Below are 18063 nucleotides of genomic sequence, written 5' to 3'. Positions count from 1 at the left end.
CTCAGGGCTGGTCTGCTGCACCACATGGCGGGCGTCCCTGGGGCCAGTGCCCCTCCAGAGAGCTGCTCATGACAGTTCCAACCCCCCTGTCCCTTTCCTACAGGTGGTTAAGACCATCGGCCTTAGGGAAGTGTGGTACTTTGGCCTCCAGTATGTGGATAACAAAGGATTTCCTACGTGGTTGAAACTTGATAAAAAGGTAAGTCAGAGTTAACTATTTACAGGCTATTAATTGGGTTTGGTCTACTCTGTTGACATTGAAACTCTGTCTTTTGTTTTTTGTTCCTTTCTATTTGTGTAAAAGTTTTTATAGACAGAAAGGTTGCTGGTTTCAGGTAAACGGGGATAGTGGCTGGAAATTAGATCCTGGCCTTTCTCCTTAGGGGAGTACGTGATGCAGGATCACTTAGGTTTTAGTTGACCTTAGTTTTGTTGTTTTTTTCTCCTCAATGAGACTGTTAATCTTAAAAACCATGAATCATCCAGTGTTTTGTAAGTCTTGTTACTGCTTTGTTTGGGCCTGTGATAGAGTTCCTTCCAACTCTAGAGTCTGGATAATTCCATTAACAATTACAAAGAAACACATTAAGTTAAGTGTCTTTTCTCCAGGTGGTTTCTCCCTTTTCTCCAAGTCCTGCTTTCCTTTCCTCCCGCATTAGTGTACAACCGGAGGGCAGTTGGAGGCATGCAGGAGCGGGGGGAGGGCGTGAAGAGTTCCTGAGAGCCTGGTCCTGGGCTGGCCTGGCCCTGTGGACAGAGGCTGGATTCACGGGTCACTTGGGCAGGCCCCTGGAGCTACAGCATCGCCGCCCAGAAAACCAGGGCTGGGGCTCTGGTGAGGGTGTCACAGGACTCTCACCTGCCTTCTGTCTTCCATGCTGAAGAGGTGACTTTCAGAGTCATCATTACCTTCTGAACACTGGCCTGCTGGACCCTTTGAGCCAGTGGTTCAGCTTGTGCCGGGCTGGCGGGTCTCTGTCTGTGGGTGGACTTTGCAATGAGGGTCTGGCTTCTGCCCACCCAGGTGTCCGCCCAAGAGGTCAGGAAGGAGAGCCCGCTGCAGTTCAAGTTCCGGGCCAAGTTCTACCCCGAGGACGTGGCTGAGGAGCTCATCCAGGACATCACACAGAAGCTCTTCTTCCTGCAAGTGAAGGAGGGCATCCTCAGCGACGAGATCTACTGCCCGCCCGAGACCGCTGTGCTCCTGGGCTCCTACGCCGTGCAGGCCAAGTTCGGCGACTACAACAAGGAGCTGCACAAGGCCGGCTACCTCGGCTCCGAGCGGCTCATCCCGCAGAGGTGAGCTGGCGGGCCTCGGGGGCGGCGGGTTAGGAGGGTCGGGAAGCAGGGCTGGTGGGGGGTGGGTTCTCTGCAAGGCCCAGACTCTGTCAACAGCCCCCGCTGCAGTGCAGCGCTCCCCCCGCTCCCCCGGGCCCCGATCCCCCCGAAAGGGGCCTGCAGTAGAGACACTCAGCAGGGCGGGCCGTCTTCACACGGCTTCTTGGCTCTCCCTGGTGGATGATAAGTTGGCCCCTGTTAAATCTGTCTTTCATTTACTAGTGGTCACATAATTGACCCCTTTTGGAAGAAGAGGCTGCTTAGAATAAAATACCTTTATAAAATTTTTCCAGGAAGACGAGGCTCCTCTTGTTCCAGGTTCTTAATTGTTCAATTCTGTTAACTGTCAGAAATGGTGCATATTAGGAAATAGATGGTTTTCTTTGGGGGGAAATAAAAGTCATGGTTTGGGTGAGGCCGGGCTGGTCACTCGCCTCTCCCAGCCTTTGGGGTGATTGATGGCCCTGCGCCCTCTTCCTTTGCCACCCAGAGTCATGGACCAGCACAAGCTCACCAGGGACCAGTGGGAGGACCGGATCCAGGTGTGGCACGCCGAGCACCGCGGGATGCTCAAGTGAGTGCTGGGCTGGGCTCTGCCTTCCCGGGTAGGGTCCTTCAGGCGGCTTGGTGACCCGTTGGGAGCCGCTGGTGGCCAGTGCCTGGCAGGAAAGGTGTAACGAGCTGCCAGTGAGGTTTCTTCTTAAAGCCAGGTGTTCTTCCCCACCCCCCCCCCGGAGCCAGAAGTGGTTCAGGTTATAACTTCACACCCTCAGGCCTTCTCCTTGTTTTGGAGGAAAGAAAAACTTGTGTCTGAAATGCTTCAATTTTATCCTGGGGGCCAGAGTGTTGTTCACAAGCCATCAGGCATGCTGTTTCATTCATTGTCCATAAGGTGGTTGTCTTTAAAACGGTGTCAATGTTGAAAAAGATCCCGAGAGAAACACTTGCTATTAAAGAAGCACCAGAGGGGCGGGTGGGAGGTCTGTCCTGTTGTCCTCCTCTCCGACACTGGCAGCAGTTCTGATGATGTCCTGGCCACAGCAGTTCACGGGCAGTTTGGGCCTCAGAGACTGTGTGTCCTTGGCCTTCCGTCTCTGACCCGAGCATCTTCTGTGCTCCTAGTGAGGTGGATCGGGGAGGGCAGAGGGGAGGCAAGCTCCTGGGGCTCCCTGAGGCATCATGTGGGCTGCCGGGAGACAAGGTCATGCCCAGCGACGAGGTTTACAGGGAAGCCCTCTGCGTCCAGAGTTCTCTGCTGGTTCGCGTGAGCCAGTTCGGTCCTTTCCTTCCTAACATGTGAAGGACATCAGCAGTCAGTGTCCAGGATGGCTGGGGGCCCGCTCGAGTCTCGGGCTGGCAGAGGGACCGTGGTGGAGGCCTGGTGTAACTGTTGCACGCGATTCACACTCAAGCCCATGTCTGCTCTCCCCACATAGAGACAGTGCCATGCTGGAATACCTGAAGATCGCCCAGGACCTGGAAATGTACGGGATCAACTATTTTGAGATAAAAAATAAGAAAGGAACAGACCTTTGGCTCGGCGTTGATGCCCTTGGACTAAATATCTATGAGAAAGATGATAAGTGAGTCAAACTTTATATCATCTTTTGTTGGTGGGGTAATCGGGCCTGGAAACAATGGAGTAAGAGGCAAATACGCACATGGGTTACTTTCAGAGTATTTACCTGGCGACTGATCGGCCCAGCGTCTGACGCTTGCGGGCTTCGCAGCTGTGACGTGGCTGTGTGGGAGGCTGGTTCAGAGGCGCGTGTTCTTTCCCCTGTTATTTCTCTCTCAGCCTGTGTATCAGCCCATGTAGCATGTGCGGAGGGGCCCAGCAGGGCGACCACCAGGGTCCATGACCTCACAGGCCCTGGAGCTTGTGAAAGAACAGCAGAACAGAGCTGCAAGAGGGTACCCCGCCCCCTCCTCTGAGGGCGCCCACGGCTACCAGCTGGCAGCGCTGGGCAGTTTGAGGTTTGTGCTAATCCAGCCAAGAATATTTGTGATCCTGCCGAGACCTTAAGATTCTGTAAACAATAGCCTCTATGTACAGACAATTTAGCTAAATCCTCTGGGCTCTTGTGCGATGCAGGGCCGGCCCACCCCCCCTTGACTTCCTTTGCCCATCCTTGTGGTTACAAACTCTGCACAGACGTCTTTTTTCTGCCAAGGAGCTGGATTCACAGAGAAAGATCATTCTCAGTGAGCGAGGGCGCGTTTTCCACGGCAGGTCCCTGCTCCTTGGTCTTGGAGTGGTAGCTCCCCCGTCTCACCTGCTCTCAACTTAGTGGTCTCTGCTCCCCCGTGCCCCAGGTAGGCTGCCCCCCAGCCCCCACGATCAGGAGCAAACCAGCACTGCTTTTGACAAACGATACCTTATGTAGTATTGTTGGCTCACTTAGTGTATCCAACTCTTTGCCACCCCTTAGACTGTAGCCCATCAGGCTCCTCTGTCCATGGGATTCTCCAGGCAAGAATACTGGAGTGGGCTGCCCTTTCCTCCTCCAGGGGATCTTCCCAACCCAGGGATCGAACCTGTGTCTCCTGTATGAGCAGGCCGGTTCTTTACCACTGAGCTGCCAGGGAAGCCCAATATCATCTGTAGAATCCGCTGTAATCCCAGCGTGCTTGCCGGAACCCAGGGTGCAGAACCCTTTCTCCTGAGGGGTGGGGTCTGTGTCGGACATTCCCGGCCCCTGGGCCGAGCACCGGAGTGGTTGGAGGAGCGCCTTTATCCACCCACCGGAAGGCGTGGTGCCAGTCAGACGACTCTCGTTACACTTGGGACGTGGCTCGCTTAGTGGAGGCTCGCGGGGCCTCGTCTGAGGACCCAGAAGTGGGTCCCTGAGGACTCTTGGTGCGCTCCTTCCGCTGGACCTAGGCGTGACCAGCCTGGATGAGTCAGGGTCTCGGGACCAGTCCTCGGGGAGCACTGCCTCATGGGAACATGCGTGGGAAACTGCCTCTGCCTCCGAACTCTGCTCCTGCATGAGCAGATCTTGTATCATAGCCACGGCCAGGGCTGTCCCAACAGGTTTTTCAAGCTGCGGGACACCGCCAGGGGCAAAAACTTGCTGCTGTCAGCTCATCACCACACCTGCCCACCCACGTAAATGCCCGTTTGCTCCGAGGAGAAACCTGAGTGAGCCGCTTGGCTCCCCCAGCCCTGCCTCCTCCCCTCCGGCTCCCACCCACCCCTCAGCTGAGCTGTGAAACCAGCGGCCTCTCAAAGGGTCTTCTCCCCGAAGAAGACCCCAGGGGGCGTGGGGCATGCCTTGCTCCCCCTTGCTTCTGCGGGCAGGTCACGTAGTTCTTCTGTAGTCAGAGCTGTGCTCCTTTGAAGCAAATACTGACAAGTCCCTTCCTCGGATGAGCAGGAGATTGTGGCTGGGTCTGAGGAATGCGGTCACAGCGCTTAGCTGTGGTAAAGTTGTGTTAAAGGTGACCCTCAGCCGAGGAGCTGACGGTGGAGGACCATGAGGACCTGGAGCACTGCTCAAGGGAGAAATCTGCTATGTCCAGTGCGTGTTAGGTGATGTAGACCTGATACACCTTGTAGATGTATCAGTGCTAAGTTGCTTCAGTTGTGTCCGATTCTTTGCAACCTCATGGACTGTAGCCCTCCAGTCTCCTCTGTCCATGGGATTTTCCAGGCAGGAATACTGGAGTGGGTTGCCATTTCCTCCTCCAGGGGATCTTCCTGACCCAGGGGTCCAACCCGCATCTCCTGTGGCTCCTAAATTGCAGGCAGATTCTTTAGTGCTGAACCACCAGGGAAGCCCTGCAGTAAGCATGTGTCCTTATTGAAAAGCTTATCCTTTTTAGTATTAAACATGCTGGGATGGGGGATATTTCTTGGGGTCCCTTTTCCATCATGTATGTAACAGTCAAGTGGGAGTGCGTAGGGCAGGAAGCACTTGTCTTTCTGTAAACCCTTGATCCAGAGAGGAGAGGGCGTGGGGAGAGCGTGGACTTCGGCCGCGGACGCCTGCGTCAGCCTGGGGCAGGGTGGGTTGAGATTAGCCGTGTGACAACTGCCCGGCCTAGTCTGGCCAAAAACAAAACCAGAAGATCAGAGTAGCCTGATCTGCTGCAAGCTCTTGGGCCTTTTGGAAGCCCTCTTTCCCCAGCCTCATCCCTCCCAGAGCTCACTCCTCTGGGCCTCTGTGTGCTGGCTGGGGCTGCAGCAGGAGAGGATGGGGCGAGATGAAGGCCAGTGTCTCTCCCCTTACGTTGTTCACCCAGGCTTGTAATCACACATTCTGATTTCCATTTCTGTTGATGAGCATTAGAAATGATGTTTTACCCATTTAAAAATACAGGATTCTTTCCAGTTTCTAAAAATCTTGCTCCCAGGCAGGTTTCTCTTCGGTGGGGAGGGGCACTGGTGTTACATCTTTGCGCCTCATTTATCGTCGGTGGCTTACCTGCATCTCCAAGGAGAGTCAAAAGGGATTTTATGATTGGTGAGTTTTGTGGATTCACAGGTATATCAGGGTCGCAGTTGTCAGACAGTCCTCTCCTTTCTGTCTTTGGTACCCCAGCTTGAACACAAACAGATTTTATGTTTTGAATAGCTGGGTTTCTGACACAAGTCTGTTTCCACGAGGACTCCTCCGGAAAGAGTTAGAGCACCTCTTGGAAGAGGTTTAAAAGTCCGGCTCAGACTGGCCGAGAAGGGAGTTTGGACACGTGGTGGGGGGCACCTTGGTGGCTGTTCAGTGTGGGGGAGCAGGCGGCAGAGACTGGGTGCAGGGAGTTTTCCGATGCTCCGGCCCCGCAGAGAGGGTTGGTCCCTCCTGATAGGGGAGGGCAGGGCCGGGTTAACCGACTTTTCCTCCACATAGAGGTGTGGGCAGACCTTTAGGGCTCATCCCCACTCGGGGAGGTGACTCGGCGGTTCTGCCTGCTCTTCCCTTTCTCTGAGGCCCAATTTGATCTCCAGCCCGTGCTCCCACCAGACCTTTCTAAACTCATTCCAATGAAAATTTTCAAAAAAAAAAAAAAAACTGCAACAACAAAAAAACTGCAACACACGAAGCATTTTACAGTGAATCCCGTGTGCCTACAACCGAGGTTCCACCGCTGGCATTTAACCCCTTGCTTTGTGATGCCTCCCCCCGTCCACATGTCATTGCCCTCTGTCCCCACACCCTCCTCTGGACACCTCTGCAGGCATCTGTATCCTCGCCCCAAAATGCCTATTATTTACTAGAGCTCAGTCTGTTTTGTGGCTTCCCAGGCGACTTGGTGATAAAGAGGCTGCCTGCCAGTGCAGGAGACTCGGATTCAATCCCTGAGTCGGGAAGATCCTCTGGAGGAGGAAATGGCAACCCACTCCAGTATTCTTGCCTGGAGAATTTCATGGACAGAGGGGCCCGGTTGGCTATAGTCCCTGGGGTCATAGTCAGACACAACTTAAGTGACTGAGTAGTAGTATGTTTTTTTGTTTGTTTTTGTGTGTGTTTGTGTTTTTTTTAATGTAAAAATTTAAACGAAATTCACAGTTCTTGAGTGTTCATCTGCTAATATTAGACACACACATGCCTGCTAACTCCTGTCACGGTGTGGAACGTCGTCATCACTGTCTGCTGCGGGTTTTGAATTAAATTTTTTTTTTTTTTTTTTTACCGTATTGCACACACGTGGGATCTGTTCCCCAACCAGGGATCGAACCTGCACCCCAGGCATTGGAAGCTCAGAGTCTTTAACCACTGAATTGCCAGGGAAGTCTCAAATTTAAATTTTCTTAACCATTTTTTCATTTTGAAACCATTTCAGACTTCAGAAAGTTTCCAAAAATAGTAAGTGCAAAGAATTCCCACATGCCCTTCCCCAGATGTTCAGTTGCTCGGTCGTGTCCGACTCTTTGTGCCCCATGGACTGTAGCCCCCAGGCTCCTCTCTCCATGGGATTTCCCAGAGTGGGTTGCCATTTCCTTCTCCGGGGGATCTTCCCTTCCCAGCAGTTGAATGCGCACCTCCTGCCTTGGCAAGTGGATTCTTTACCACATGTGCTTCTTCCCACATGTTAGCATCTCACGTAGAACAGGGTCCAGGTATCACAGTATGTTCACCCTGATACCCGATGCTTTTAACAGTCTATGGACGGTCTTCCCATGATTTCCCACTCATGTTCCTTTCCTGCCCAGGATCTGCCTGGAATCCCACCTACATTCAGTTGCCAGCCTTAACCTTCCCGCCACCCCCACCCCCCCAGTCTCCTTCCATCTGGGACAGTCCCACAGTCTGTCTGTCACAGCCTTGACCCCTGTGAAGAATTGACATTGACTCTTTAGAAAATCCCTCACCTTGGATCTGATCCTTTCCCATGATAAGATCTGAGGTGTGCACTTTAGGCAAAAGTCCTACAAAAGTGCTGCCGTGCCCTTCCATGTGGCATGTGATGTCGGAATATCCTGCTTCTGGTGTTGACTTGAATCTCAGGTCAGGGTGACATCTGCCTGGCTTCCTGCAAAGTTACTCTCCTCCTTTTTGAGATTGATAAGTATATTTAGGGGAGAGTCTAGTGAATATCCTATTCATTATACTTGTAGCTATTAATTCTACACCCATTGTTGAGACTTGGATAAAACAGTTATTACTGTGGTATGAGAAGTGAATTTTTTTTAATAATCATTTTGTTTACAGATATTAATGGAATTCTAAAAGGAGCCACTTTCTCCTCTCCCATTTATTGTTTAGTTACTGATATTAATACGGACTCATGGGTATGTGTCTTCGTCAACGGATCATAACCTAAACAGTTACTTTGTTGCTCAGATTGTTTGAGATTTGCTTTTTGGAGCTCCTTTGAGTTGGCTCCTATGCCCTCCTCTGACCCCAGATTTTCAAGTCACTTCTTCCTTTCCAGCACCTCCAGATGTCCCAGATTCTGCTCCAGTCCTGGAACTGGCTGTTACTCCAAAGAGCTCTGGTTCCCTGTTATTCTCGAATTATACTTAAAATTTTTTTTATGCCTAAGTAAGGACAGACTTGGGCTTCCCAGGTGGCGCAATGGTAAAGAATCTGCCTGCCAATGTAGGAGACATAACAGATGCAGGTTCGATCCCTGGGATGGAAAGATCCCCTGGAGGAGGACATGGCAACCCACTCCAGTATTCTTTCCAGGATAATCCCATGGATAGAGGAGCTACAGTCCATGGGGTCACAAAGAGTCGGACATAACTGAGCACATGCACAAAACAGACTTACAAACCCTTTAGAAATCTTCTCTGTGGGTCTTTTTCTGTTTGTGTCCTGTAAGTAAACTCAAAAAAGAAAGAAAAAAAGAAAGAAAAACCTCTGTTGGCTTACAATTATGGTCAAGAATTAAAGGAGGTTCTTTAACTCAGGAGTGAGTCAGAAATTTCGCGTTTAGTCCTCATCTTTGTCCCTACAGTCATGTTTATGGAGACTCTAAATTGTTATATGAGGTTTCAGTCTTACAAAGATAAACTTTGCAGGCACAGCAGAGGGCCGAAGCTGGAGGCCATGGAGACGGGGTGCCCAGCTCTTGAGAGAAACATGCCTGTCGAGCCTGAAGGTCCAAGTTTTCTGTGTTAGAAACTGTTTGGAGAGACCCAGATAAAACTAGGAGCCAGAGAACAAATCATTGGCTCTTGAAAGTTCAGGGCATTGGAAGCCCGGTCCGCAGTGCTGACTGCAAGGCTGAGGCTGGTTCCAGCACCTCTGCCCTTCCCAGCACGCTGGCCATGTGTTCCTCGGAACAAAGTGTTCTGAAGCAGCTGATGCCTGCCTGCTGTCTCTCCTTCATGGCTTTTCCATGGAAGGACGGAGGCTGACGTCCATGGCAGGGACAGATGATGTGCTGAGTTCCTTTCCATTGTTCAGAGACCTGTAAACAAAATGACTTTAAATGATAGGGCTTCCCCGGTGGCTGAGTAGTCAAGAATCCGCCTGCCAAGGCAGGAAACTCAGGTTCGATCCCTGGGTTGGAAAGATTCCCCTGGAGGAGGAAATGGCAACCCACTCCAGTATTCTTGCCTGGGAAATCCCACGGACTGAGAGCCAGGCGGGCTACAGCCCTTGGGGTTGGCAAAACAGTCATTCACGACTGAACTACTAAACAGCAACATTATATATCTCATAGTAACTGAACAAACAAACTCCTTGCATGCTTTTTTGAGTGCTTTGAAGTGTGCTAACCAGATCTGTTTCAACGGGCACTGGTGGTCCTATAGGAGAATGCTTGCAAAAGGATGTGTTCCAGAAGGGCTTGACCCTTAAACCACAGCCTGGCCAGTGCCCTGACTCCTGGGTCCCCGAAGAGGCTTAGGTGCCCTCTCCCGGCCTTCAGAGGCCACCCCCACTGCCTCGACTCAGCTTGCGTCGTCACAGCAGGACCTACATTGCCCGTCTGTTTTTGGTTAAACATGCTGGTAGGCAGTGTAGGCCTCCGCCCTTTTCCTTTCCTAAATTGGAGGTTTATGGCTCACAGGCAAGGACTGTTTTTGACAGCAGCATCTTTGAAAGATGCCTTGAGGATCTGTCCTTACTTCTGGAAAGGTATCCATGGTAAATGTGTCGCAAGAATAGGGTGGAGGACTCCTCCAGGCAAAAGCCGAAAAAGGGCTCCAAAGGAGGGGCTTTGTTTCCCCTCTGGGGAGGGGGGATGGTACCCTCCCATCCTTGTCACTCCTCCTGGGGGGGTGGCGGGGGCTCTGTCTCCCAAGCGGGCGGAAAATAGAATAGGGTGGGAATTACAAAGTTCATAGAGCAACGTGGTGGTCTTAAATTCATACAGTGAGCCTTCCCAGGAATGCTAATTAAAAACCCAGAGTTCTGGCCAGTGGTGGACGAGTCGTGACTGAGTAGGACTGCAGTGGGCCTCTCGTTAGGGTGTATGATCCGAGCGCTGGGCTGGAACGTGTCCAGGAAGGTGTCTGGCCCGCCAGGAGGACGTGCATCATGCAAATGAGAACCAGAGGAGCTGAATTCACACCATGCCCTCAGCTCACCAAGAAGATGTAACAGTTGTACATAAACGTGCACCCAGCATCAGAGCACCTGAAGGCAAACAGATGTTCTGAAGGGAGAAACAGACACCAATACAGTGACGGCGGGGGGGGGGGGGGGGGGGGGGGGTGGTGACTTGAACACCCCCACTTTCAGCAATGAAGCAACCACCCAGACACAATCAGCAAGGAAACGCTGGACTTGAACCATGCTAAGCGCTTTCCTTCTCCATTTGTGAGCAGCTGCTCTGGGTAGAGCGTGTTTGGGAAAGGGTTTTCAGAGAGCTCAGTAATAATGTAATAATGTGAATAACACAAGAATAGTTTGCGTAGTATAAGGGATGGCACCTGGAGAGGAGAAGGGCTGTCGCAAGAGGGAGAATGAGCTGGCCTGAGCTCTGCAGGTCCGGGAATGGTGGGGGAGGGAGGTGGGAGACCCTTCCAGGCAGGGGGGTGGCAGCAGTGAACCCTGTGTTGACAGGATGGGCTGAACCCGGCCGCTGGGGCTCGGTTAGAAGGCTCTTGGATACTAAGTTAAGGACTGTGGGTTTCATCTTTAGAAACCGGGTGAGGTTAGGGCCGTGTTGGCATTTTTGAGTAGGGGAATGGAGTAAACAAACGGGACATTAATCAGACGGGAAGTAGGGTTCCAGCAACAAGGGACTTGATTAGGCTGCTGGCACGTGAGAGGTGTCAGGGTGGTGATGTGGGAATGAATTGCAAAGGATGGTTGTAAGAGAGGTTTAAAGGATGAAAAAGGATGTGCTTGGTTAGGCATCCAAGTTGACCTCAAGATTACAAGCCGGGAGATGGCCGCAGTCACCGAGAAAGATGTGTTAAATGGGAGCATTATTCAGGCCTCCTAGAGCTCCATGCTGACGGACCCCCCCCCCGCCCCCGTCAGCTTGCCCAGCACAGGTGGCAGCTGTCTTGGCTATGATGGATATTACATGTTGTGATTCTTGGGCTCGCTTTATGCTTTTTGTAATTGAACTAAAAACAATTAAGAATGGGTTTGCAAACCTTTCTTAGCCAATCCAAGTACACATCTAACTTCTCCCACCTTTTTTTTTTTCTTGGACCTTAGGTTGACCCCAAAGATTGGCTTCCCATGGAGCGAGATCAGGAACATCTCTTTCAATGACAAGAAGTTTGTCATCAAGCCCATCGACAAGAAGGCTCCTGTAAGTCCATGACAGTTACCTTTGCTGTTTTTTCATTCTGGCAGCCATAATGCGTCTCCAAGATAACAGATTTCTGTGTGTGACAAGGAACCAGTGATTTCAGAACTACCTGTTGGGGGGGTGGCAGAGGGGAGGAGTTTGTTTTCTACTCGGAAATCTGTTCTTAAAAAAACTGCTGCTTGAAGGAGTTCTCTTACCCTTCTTAGAGCCTGTTGTGAATTTTACCAAAATTACGGTTCGGAAAAGGACTTCCGTGTCTTGGGTAATTTTGGTTCCACAGGTAACAGCGTTAGGCTGGGAGACACACGTCTGGGAGCCCTCCTGGACTTGGGTGCGCTTGCTGATGGCTGATGCTCAGGGGTCAGCATGTAGCATTGCTATCCAGCTCTTCCTCCCAGGGGGTTAGTCCTCAGGGAAAACCAGCGGTCTGAACACCATGGGGCCAAGTATTGTCCTTACTGAGAGACAGTTTCAGTACTCCTGCTATTTGCAAACTCTTGACTCCTTTGCTCCATGAGTAGTTGAACATTTGTTTTAAATGAAACAAGTGTTTAATACAGACTCTCAGGCGCCATGGTAACAGGTCACATTAATATGCGGCACCACGAACCAAGGGTCATAGTGTCCCCGCGTGATGTGGGCGGTGACATGGGGTGGCGAGGAGAGCCTGCGACCCGGTACAGGCTGCACTTGAGATGTTACTGATTGTTCAGAGCCTTTTTAAAGAAGTTTACGGACAGAAGTAGGAATTCTAGGTAGACTGTTGAAGAATTAAGTTGTATGTGCTTTCAAATTGGGTTTAAGTTTAGCTTTTGCAAAGCTGGAAGGATATAATCATAAATTCCCAAGCAGAGGCAATTGTAATGCACTGGGTTGAATTAGCCAAGTGTACTTTTACTATAATCTGGTTTTATGTGAAGCCATCACTTAAAGGGGGAAAAAGGGAGAGACCTTTGCAGGTTGCGTGCTGCGTGTAGGTGCGACTCTAGGATGGTGGGCACAGCGGAGCAGGGCGGATCCCACTCCAGGAGGTATAGACACCAGTGGAGAGATGAAACCGGGAAATGAGGGCAGTGCCCTCTGGCAGTGGATTTAACAGCATCATTGCACGTAACAACAAATCCAGAAACCCAAAGGTCGCCGTACCACATGGGGAGGGACCCCTGAACCCATGTGGAGGGCAGCGCCCCCAGGGAGCCCCCAGCTGAGCCCCAGCCCCGCGCCCTGGCCAGGCGGCTCCTCCTCCCAGCCAGCCGCTCAGATACCCCAGTTTGGCGCCATGTGTTGACTCCTGCACTGGGACCTTCCAGTCGTGAACGGTCAAAGCCCTGACGCAAGGGTGGGCCTGCTTTGGGCCGAGACAGCTGGCTCCCCTTGGAAAAGGGCCTCTGGTGCATGCCCCATGGAAAAAGCAGAAGGGTGGAGACCTGCCCTTGACGTCAGGCTCTGCCCAGCTGATGAAAGCAGGGAGCAGCCCAGAGGCTCACCTGTTTCCTTGGGACCTTGGATTCACTTTCCTTGAGCATTCCTGGTTTCCGTTTTGAGGATCTCATTCTCTGCCAGAGTTAGCCTGCCCCGAGTTGCATCAGGAGGCCTGGACTGGAGACGTGGATTTAGAAATCTCTGAATGTTAGCCTCTAGTTTTTAACTTGAAGTCAGAAACTGTCCACCTGCAGAGGCAGCGTGGGAGTTTCCTCGTCTCCCTTGCACCAGTGCTCTCGCCATCCCCGGCACTCACAACCCTGTGTCTGGGCGGCTGTGTTCTCCGGGAGCGTCACCTGCAGTTCTGACCCTTGGTTTGTTTGTTTTTTTCCTCTTTAAGTGACATTTTTCATTAGTTTCTTTGCAAATACTTGGGAACCACAGCCAGGACCCACTTGGGTAGCAGGGCTGTGCAGTCACGAGAGGTGGCTTTCCCGTGTAACAGGAGAAAGGTGGGTGATAAAAATACCTGTTTCTCCCTGCTCCTTGGGAAACCCGATGACTTAATAACAAGCGTGTGAAACCCCAAGGAGAGCCCTGCCCAGGAAGTCCGTGGGCTCTGTGGCTTGCCATCACTCCCTCCCCCGCGTTTGGGGACAGGTGGAGAGACTGAGCCCTTCCTGGGTGTGTCAACCAGCTCGCCTGGCAGGTTCCTGTAGGCTTCAGGAGGGCTGGTCCTTTGTTTCAGACCACCCTCCCCTGTTCCAGTCTGGATGCGGAGGGCACTGTGGTTCCCAGGAGCAAGGAAAGCAGGAAGAGGAAGCAGATGACTCTTAACTTTTAGGCAGAGTTTCTAAACCACACTGTTCCTCTGTCACCTGTGTTAGTCACACGGGTGACCAGGAGCCAAGAAAGAAGACTGTCCCAGACCCATGCGGTCACAGAGTCAGGAAGCCCTTGGGTGCTGTGATTTCTGTTGTTTTCAAGAAGGCTTTCCAGTAGCGGTGTCGTAAGGCAGCCCGAAGTCTGAGCCAGGCGTTTCTTGTATCAGCCAGCTTTCACTGTGCCAGATGCCTTTCTCAGTCCCTGGGAATATGTTGTGACTCAGTCCTGACAACAAAGCCACCGATTGTATAGCTGAAGACGCTGAGGCTCTCCGAGTGGTGGAGGGACTTGCCCAGGGTCATGGGGTCAGACACGGCAGGGCCGCGTGAACTGTCGCCCCTCAAGTAGGTGTCCCCTGGACGCCCGTAAACAGAGAGTGGGTTTGGTCCCGTCAAGGCAGAGGTGCGCGAACATGGCCCAGAGCGCCAAGAGGCTGACTCGGGGTGGAAGATACCGGGACAGGCCGGCAGGGTGAGGCGCTGGCAGCCCCCGTGGCTGATGTCTCCCATCGGCCACAGTGGGCACCGAAGTGACAGCCGCGGGTGTGTGGGATTGGACGTGACACGCCGAGGGGGGCCCATGGAGGCCTGCTCCTGGTGAGGGCGCAGCTGAGTGGAAGGGGGGCTCAGCCCGAAGGCCTTCACGGGCACCAGGCCATTCGTACGGGGTCCTGGAGCTGCCCGGCTGGCGCTGAAGCTCCAGCGGTGCCCCAGTCGGTGCGCTGGCAGTGGTGGGAAGTGAAAGGTTGAGGCGGAGGAGAGGGAAACTCAAATAGGAGAAGTTGCGCTGTCCAGGCAAGAATCAGGGATGGGGCCATCAGGGGCTGGAGGAGGATGTCAGCCGCTGGTCCAGCTGTGGGGTTCCTGTGTGCACACACAGGCGTGCGCTGACTGCACATAATCCCTCTGCTTGTCCTAGAGGATGCTCGCCCCCTGGCACCGAGGACACCCCCTCCTCGCGTTGCTGGGGTCAGCGGCTTTCCACTGGGTGGGGTCGGGTTTGGGAGAAGCAAGCCAGAGACCCCGCATCCCCGCGTCAGCGTCCACGCTGCTCTGTCCCGCAGGACTTCGTGTTCTACGCGCCCCGCCTGCGGATCAACAAGCGGATCCTGCAGCTCTGCATGGGGAACCACGAGCTGTACATGCGCCGCCGGAAGCCCGACACCATTGAGGTGCAGCAGATGAAGGCCCAGGCCCGGGAGGAGAAGCACCAGAAGCAGCTGGAGAGGTGAGGGGGCGGGGCGACTAGAAGGGGCGGGGCGGGGATCCCAGTGTGCGGGCCCCCCGAGGCGGGGAGCCATCCGGGCGGCTGGGGTCAGTGCTGTCACCTGTGTCCTCTGCCGGGTGGACGGGGCTGGGACGAGCAGGCTGCTGTGTGGACACCATGCTTACCTTCCCCTCCTGGAAACAGGCAGCAGTTGGAAACCGAGAAGAAGAGGAGAGAAACCGTGGAGAGAGAAAAAGAGCAGATGATGCGTGAGAAGGAGGAACTGATGCTCAGGCTTCAGGACTACGAGGAAAAAACCAGGAAGGCGGAGAAAGGTGGGCGGGGCCTCCTGGGAGGAGGGGCTCTGGTCCAGTTGTGATGGGAGGGTCGGATGGTGGGTACACAGGCAACCCGGAGGGACCCCTTTCCGTTAAGCTCACACCCAAAGTAGAGACTTTGAGAAGAGACATGATAAAGTTGTGATTGGGATTAGAAGCTAGTTCTGTGGGTTCTGTGCCGAATGCTGCTGGATGTAAACCTTTTAAATTTCCCCAGGGTGTGGTGGGGTGAGGTTTGAATTATCCCCCTGTTCCTGATGAGGATGTGGAGGTTCGCGGAGGCAGAGCGCTCTGCCGAGCTCACCCGAGCCCTGCTGCACGGACCACCTAAGCCGAGAGCCGAGGGAGTGGTCCCGGTCTCCTGAGTTTGAGGAGAGCAGCCGGGCGAGGATTCAGCCAGCCCGGGAGGGGTGGGGGGGTGTCCTCACCGTGGGGATGTGGTCCTGTGTGCCCTGAGGAACCAGTCGCCCAGTGTTCCCCACAGGGTCTTTGGGAGGAGCGGCCCCGAACCCGGTCCCCTGCTCTGCAGCATAGGGGTGATTCCTGCCACGGTCCCACCTGGTCCCCTGAGGGGAAATCGGGGCAGGACTTGAGGGGTTCCCGACCGCACCTCGAGCAGCTCTGGTTCTGCGCTCTCTCTAGAGCTCTCCGACCAGATCCAGAGAGCCCTGAAGCTGGAGGAGGAGAGGAAGCGGGCCCAGGAAGAGGCGGGGCGCCTGGAGGCTGACCGCCTGGCCGCGCTGCGCGCCAAGGAGGAGCTGGAGAAGCAGGCAGCCGACCAGATCAAGAGCCAGGAGCAGCTGGTAGGAGCCGCTGGCCTCGTGCTGGGTTACAGGGAGGCTGCCCCTGGGGACTGGCAGAGTGACACCTGCCTGATGATCGTTTGTACATTACGGCGGGGCTGTAAAGTGATCTGAGGGTGTAAGGTGGCCGGTGGGGAGGGAAGCCCCCCAGTGGTTGGGCCTTGGGTGGGGGGATGGACTCGGCAGCCCCGGCGAGGTGCAGCCTCAGACACTGCGGGCGATGGACACCGCTGGCCAGGGATGGGGCACCATATACCAAAATATGTGACCCTTCCTTCACGAGTGGCGTGCTGAAACCGTTCTGGAAATAATCTGGGCTTCCGTTCCTTCCTCAGGCCACGGAGCTCGCCGAGTACACGGCCAAGATAGCCCTCCTGGAGGAGGCGCGGCGGCGCAAGGAGAACGAGGTGGAAGAGTGGCAGCTCCGGGTGAGCGCGGGGCGCCGGCAAGGCGGGGCGGGGGCTCAGCTGGGACACCACCTTCTGGGCTCGGGACGCCCCGTCAGGAACTAGCTCTAAGTCAGATTACATGCGTGCCCCCAGGACGCCCAGAGTCCCGGCCCTGAGCCCTTCTGCCGCTCCTAACATGCTCCCCGCGGTGTGGGGGAAGACCTGCACCCTGGGGGTCTCTAAGCCCCCCCCCGAGTCCAGCTCTGGCTACTCCTTCCTGTGCCATGGGTGGGCGGCCTCACCTCTGAGGCTCGGTTCCCTGTTATAGAGCCAGGACGAGCATTACCTAGCTTGTGGGGTGTCCAAACCCCCCACCCAGAGGTTTAGTCAGTTGCTGCTGTAATAGACCCGCATCCTTCCCGCGGGCAGACTGCACGGGTCCCGGGGTTCGGAGGGTAGACCTCTGCCAGGCTGCGGGGCTCCTCTCCCCTCACCAGCCCTTTTCCACACTTCCTCACCTGTGGTGGCCCCCTCCCCCTCATGGGGGACCCCCATCCCCCAACCCGAGTTGTGTCCAGAAGAGACTGGTCCTTGGGTTTTTGAGGAAAGTGCTCAAGTATTAAATGAAAGAAGTGGATTACAAAACAGGTACAAACTAAACACATCTCCAGGGTCAGGATGGTGGTGCGGTGTCTCCCCCACCCCTGCCCAAGCTGCTGGAAGGATTATGGGGTGAGGAAGGGTGTGAACCACCTGCTGACAGGCAGGAGCTTGATAAGCAATGCCCAGCCTGCCACTGGGGGAATGTAAAATCGAACATCAAAAGCCTTCAGTGGCTGGAGGGCTTCATCATATTTTTTTCAAAAGTATATACAGTAAGCATGTACAGGGACTGTAAAGAAGTTATAGTACTTAGAAAAGTGTCTAGTTCTCTCAGTGCCGCGGGCGCAGTTGACCCGGGTCTCCAGACCTGGGGGCAGCTGCACAGACGGTGGACCGGCCACCAGGTCAGCCAGAGCCCGGCCCTCGGCTCAGCGCTGCTGCAGCCCGCCGCATCCAGCCGGCGGGGGACGGGAGGGTGCAGGATCTTGCTCTCCCCACGGACAGTGGGCCTTCGTTTAAAAGGTGGTCCCTAAGGATTCAGGCCCGAGGTTGTCTGTGAACGTTCTCACCTGCCTCTCAACCTGCTTCCAAAGGCCAAGGAAGCCCAGGATGACCTGGTGAAGACCCGGGAGGAGCTGCACCTGGTGATGACCGCGCCGCCGCCGCCGCCGGCCTACGAGCCGGTGAACTACCACGTGCACGAGGGCCCGCAGGAGGAGGGCTCGGAGCTGAGCGCCGAGCTGTCCAGCGAGGGCATCCTGGGCGACCGCAACGAGGAGAAGCGCGTCACCGAGGCTGAGAAGAACGAGCGCGTGCAGCGGCAGCTGATGGTGAGGGCCGGGGCGGGGCGGGGGCGCCCGGGCGGGCCATGGGGCTGACCGCGGGCCGCTGGAGCTGACCGCGGGCCGCTTCCCC

General features: G+C 54.4%; 1 protein-coding gene across 1 annotated transcript in view; it reads left to right on the top strand.

The window, feature by feature from the left end:
- EZR (ezrin) overlaps positions 1-18063 on the top strand; it is a 45030-nt gene that overhangs the window by 26028 nt on the left and 939 nt on the right. The window contains exons 4-13 of the mRNA XM_043888067.1: positions 104-199; positions 1025-1299; positions 1829-1912; positions 2775-2921; positions 11406-11502; positions 14873-15036; positions 15220-15350; positions 15996-16156; positions 16492-16584; positions 17742-17978. Coding sequence (XP_043744002.1) covers positions 104-199; positions 1025-1299; positions 1829-1912; positions 2775-2921; positions 11406-11502; positions 14873-15036; positions 15220-15350; positions 15996-16156; positions 16492-16584; positions 17742-17978 — 1485 coding nt within the window. The remainder of the gene's footprint in view (positions 1-103; positions 200-1024; positions 1300-1828; positions 1913-2774; positions 2922-11405; positions 11503-14872; positions 15037-15219; positions 15351-15995; positions 16157-16491; positions 16585-17741; positions 17979-18063) is intronic.

This window comes from Cervus elaphus, chromosome 26 (assembly GCF_910594005.1).
Source record: "Cervus elaphus chromosome 26, mCerEla1.1, whole genome shotgun sequence".
Classification (NCBI taxonomy): Eukaryota; Metazoa; Chordata; class Mammalia; order Artiodactyla; family Cervidae; genus Cervus; species Cervus elaphus.
Note: the sequence above shows the minus strand (reverse complement) of the source record. Positions and strands in the feature narration are given on the sequence as shown.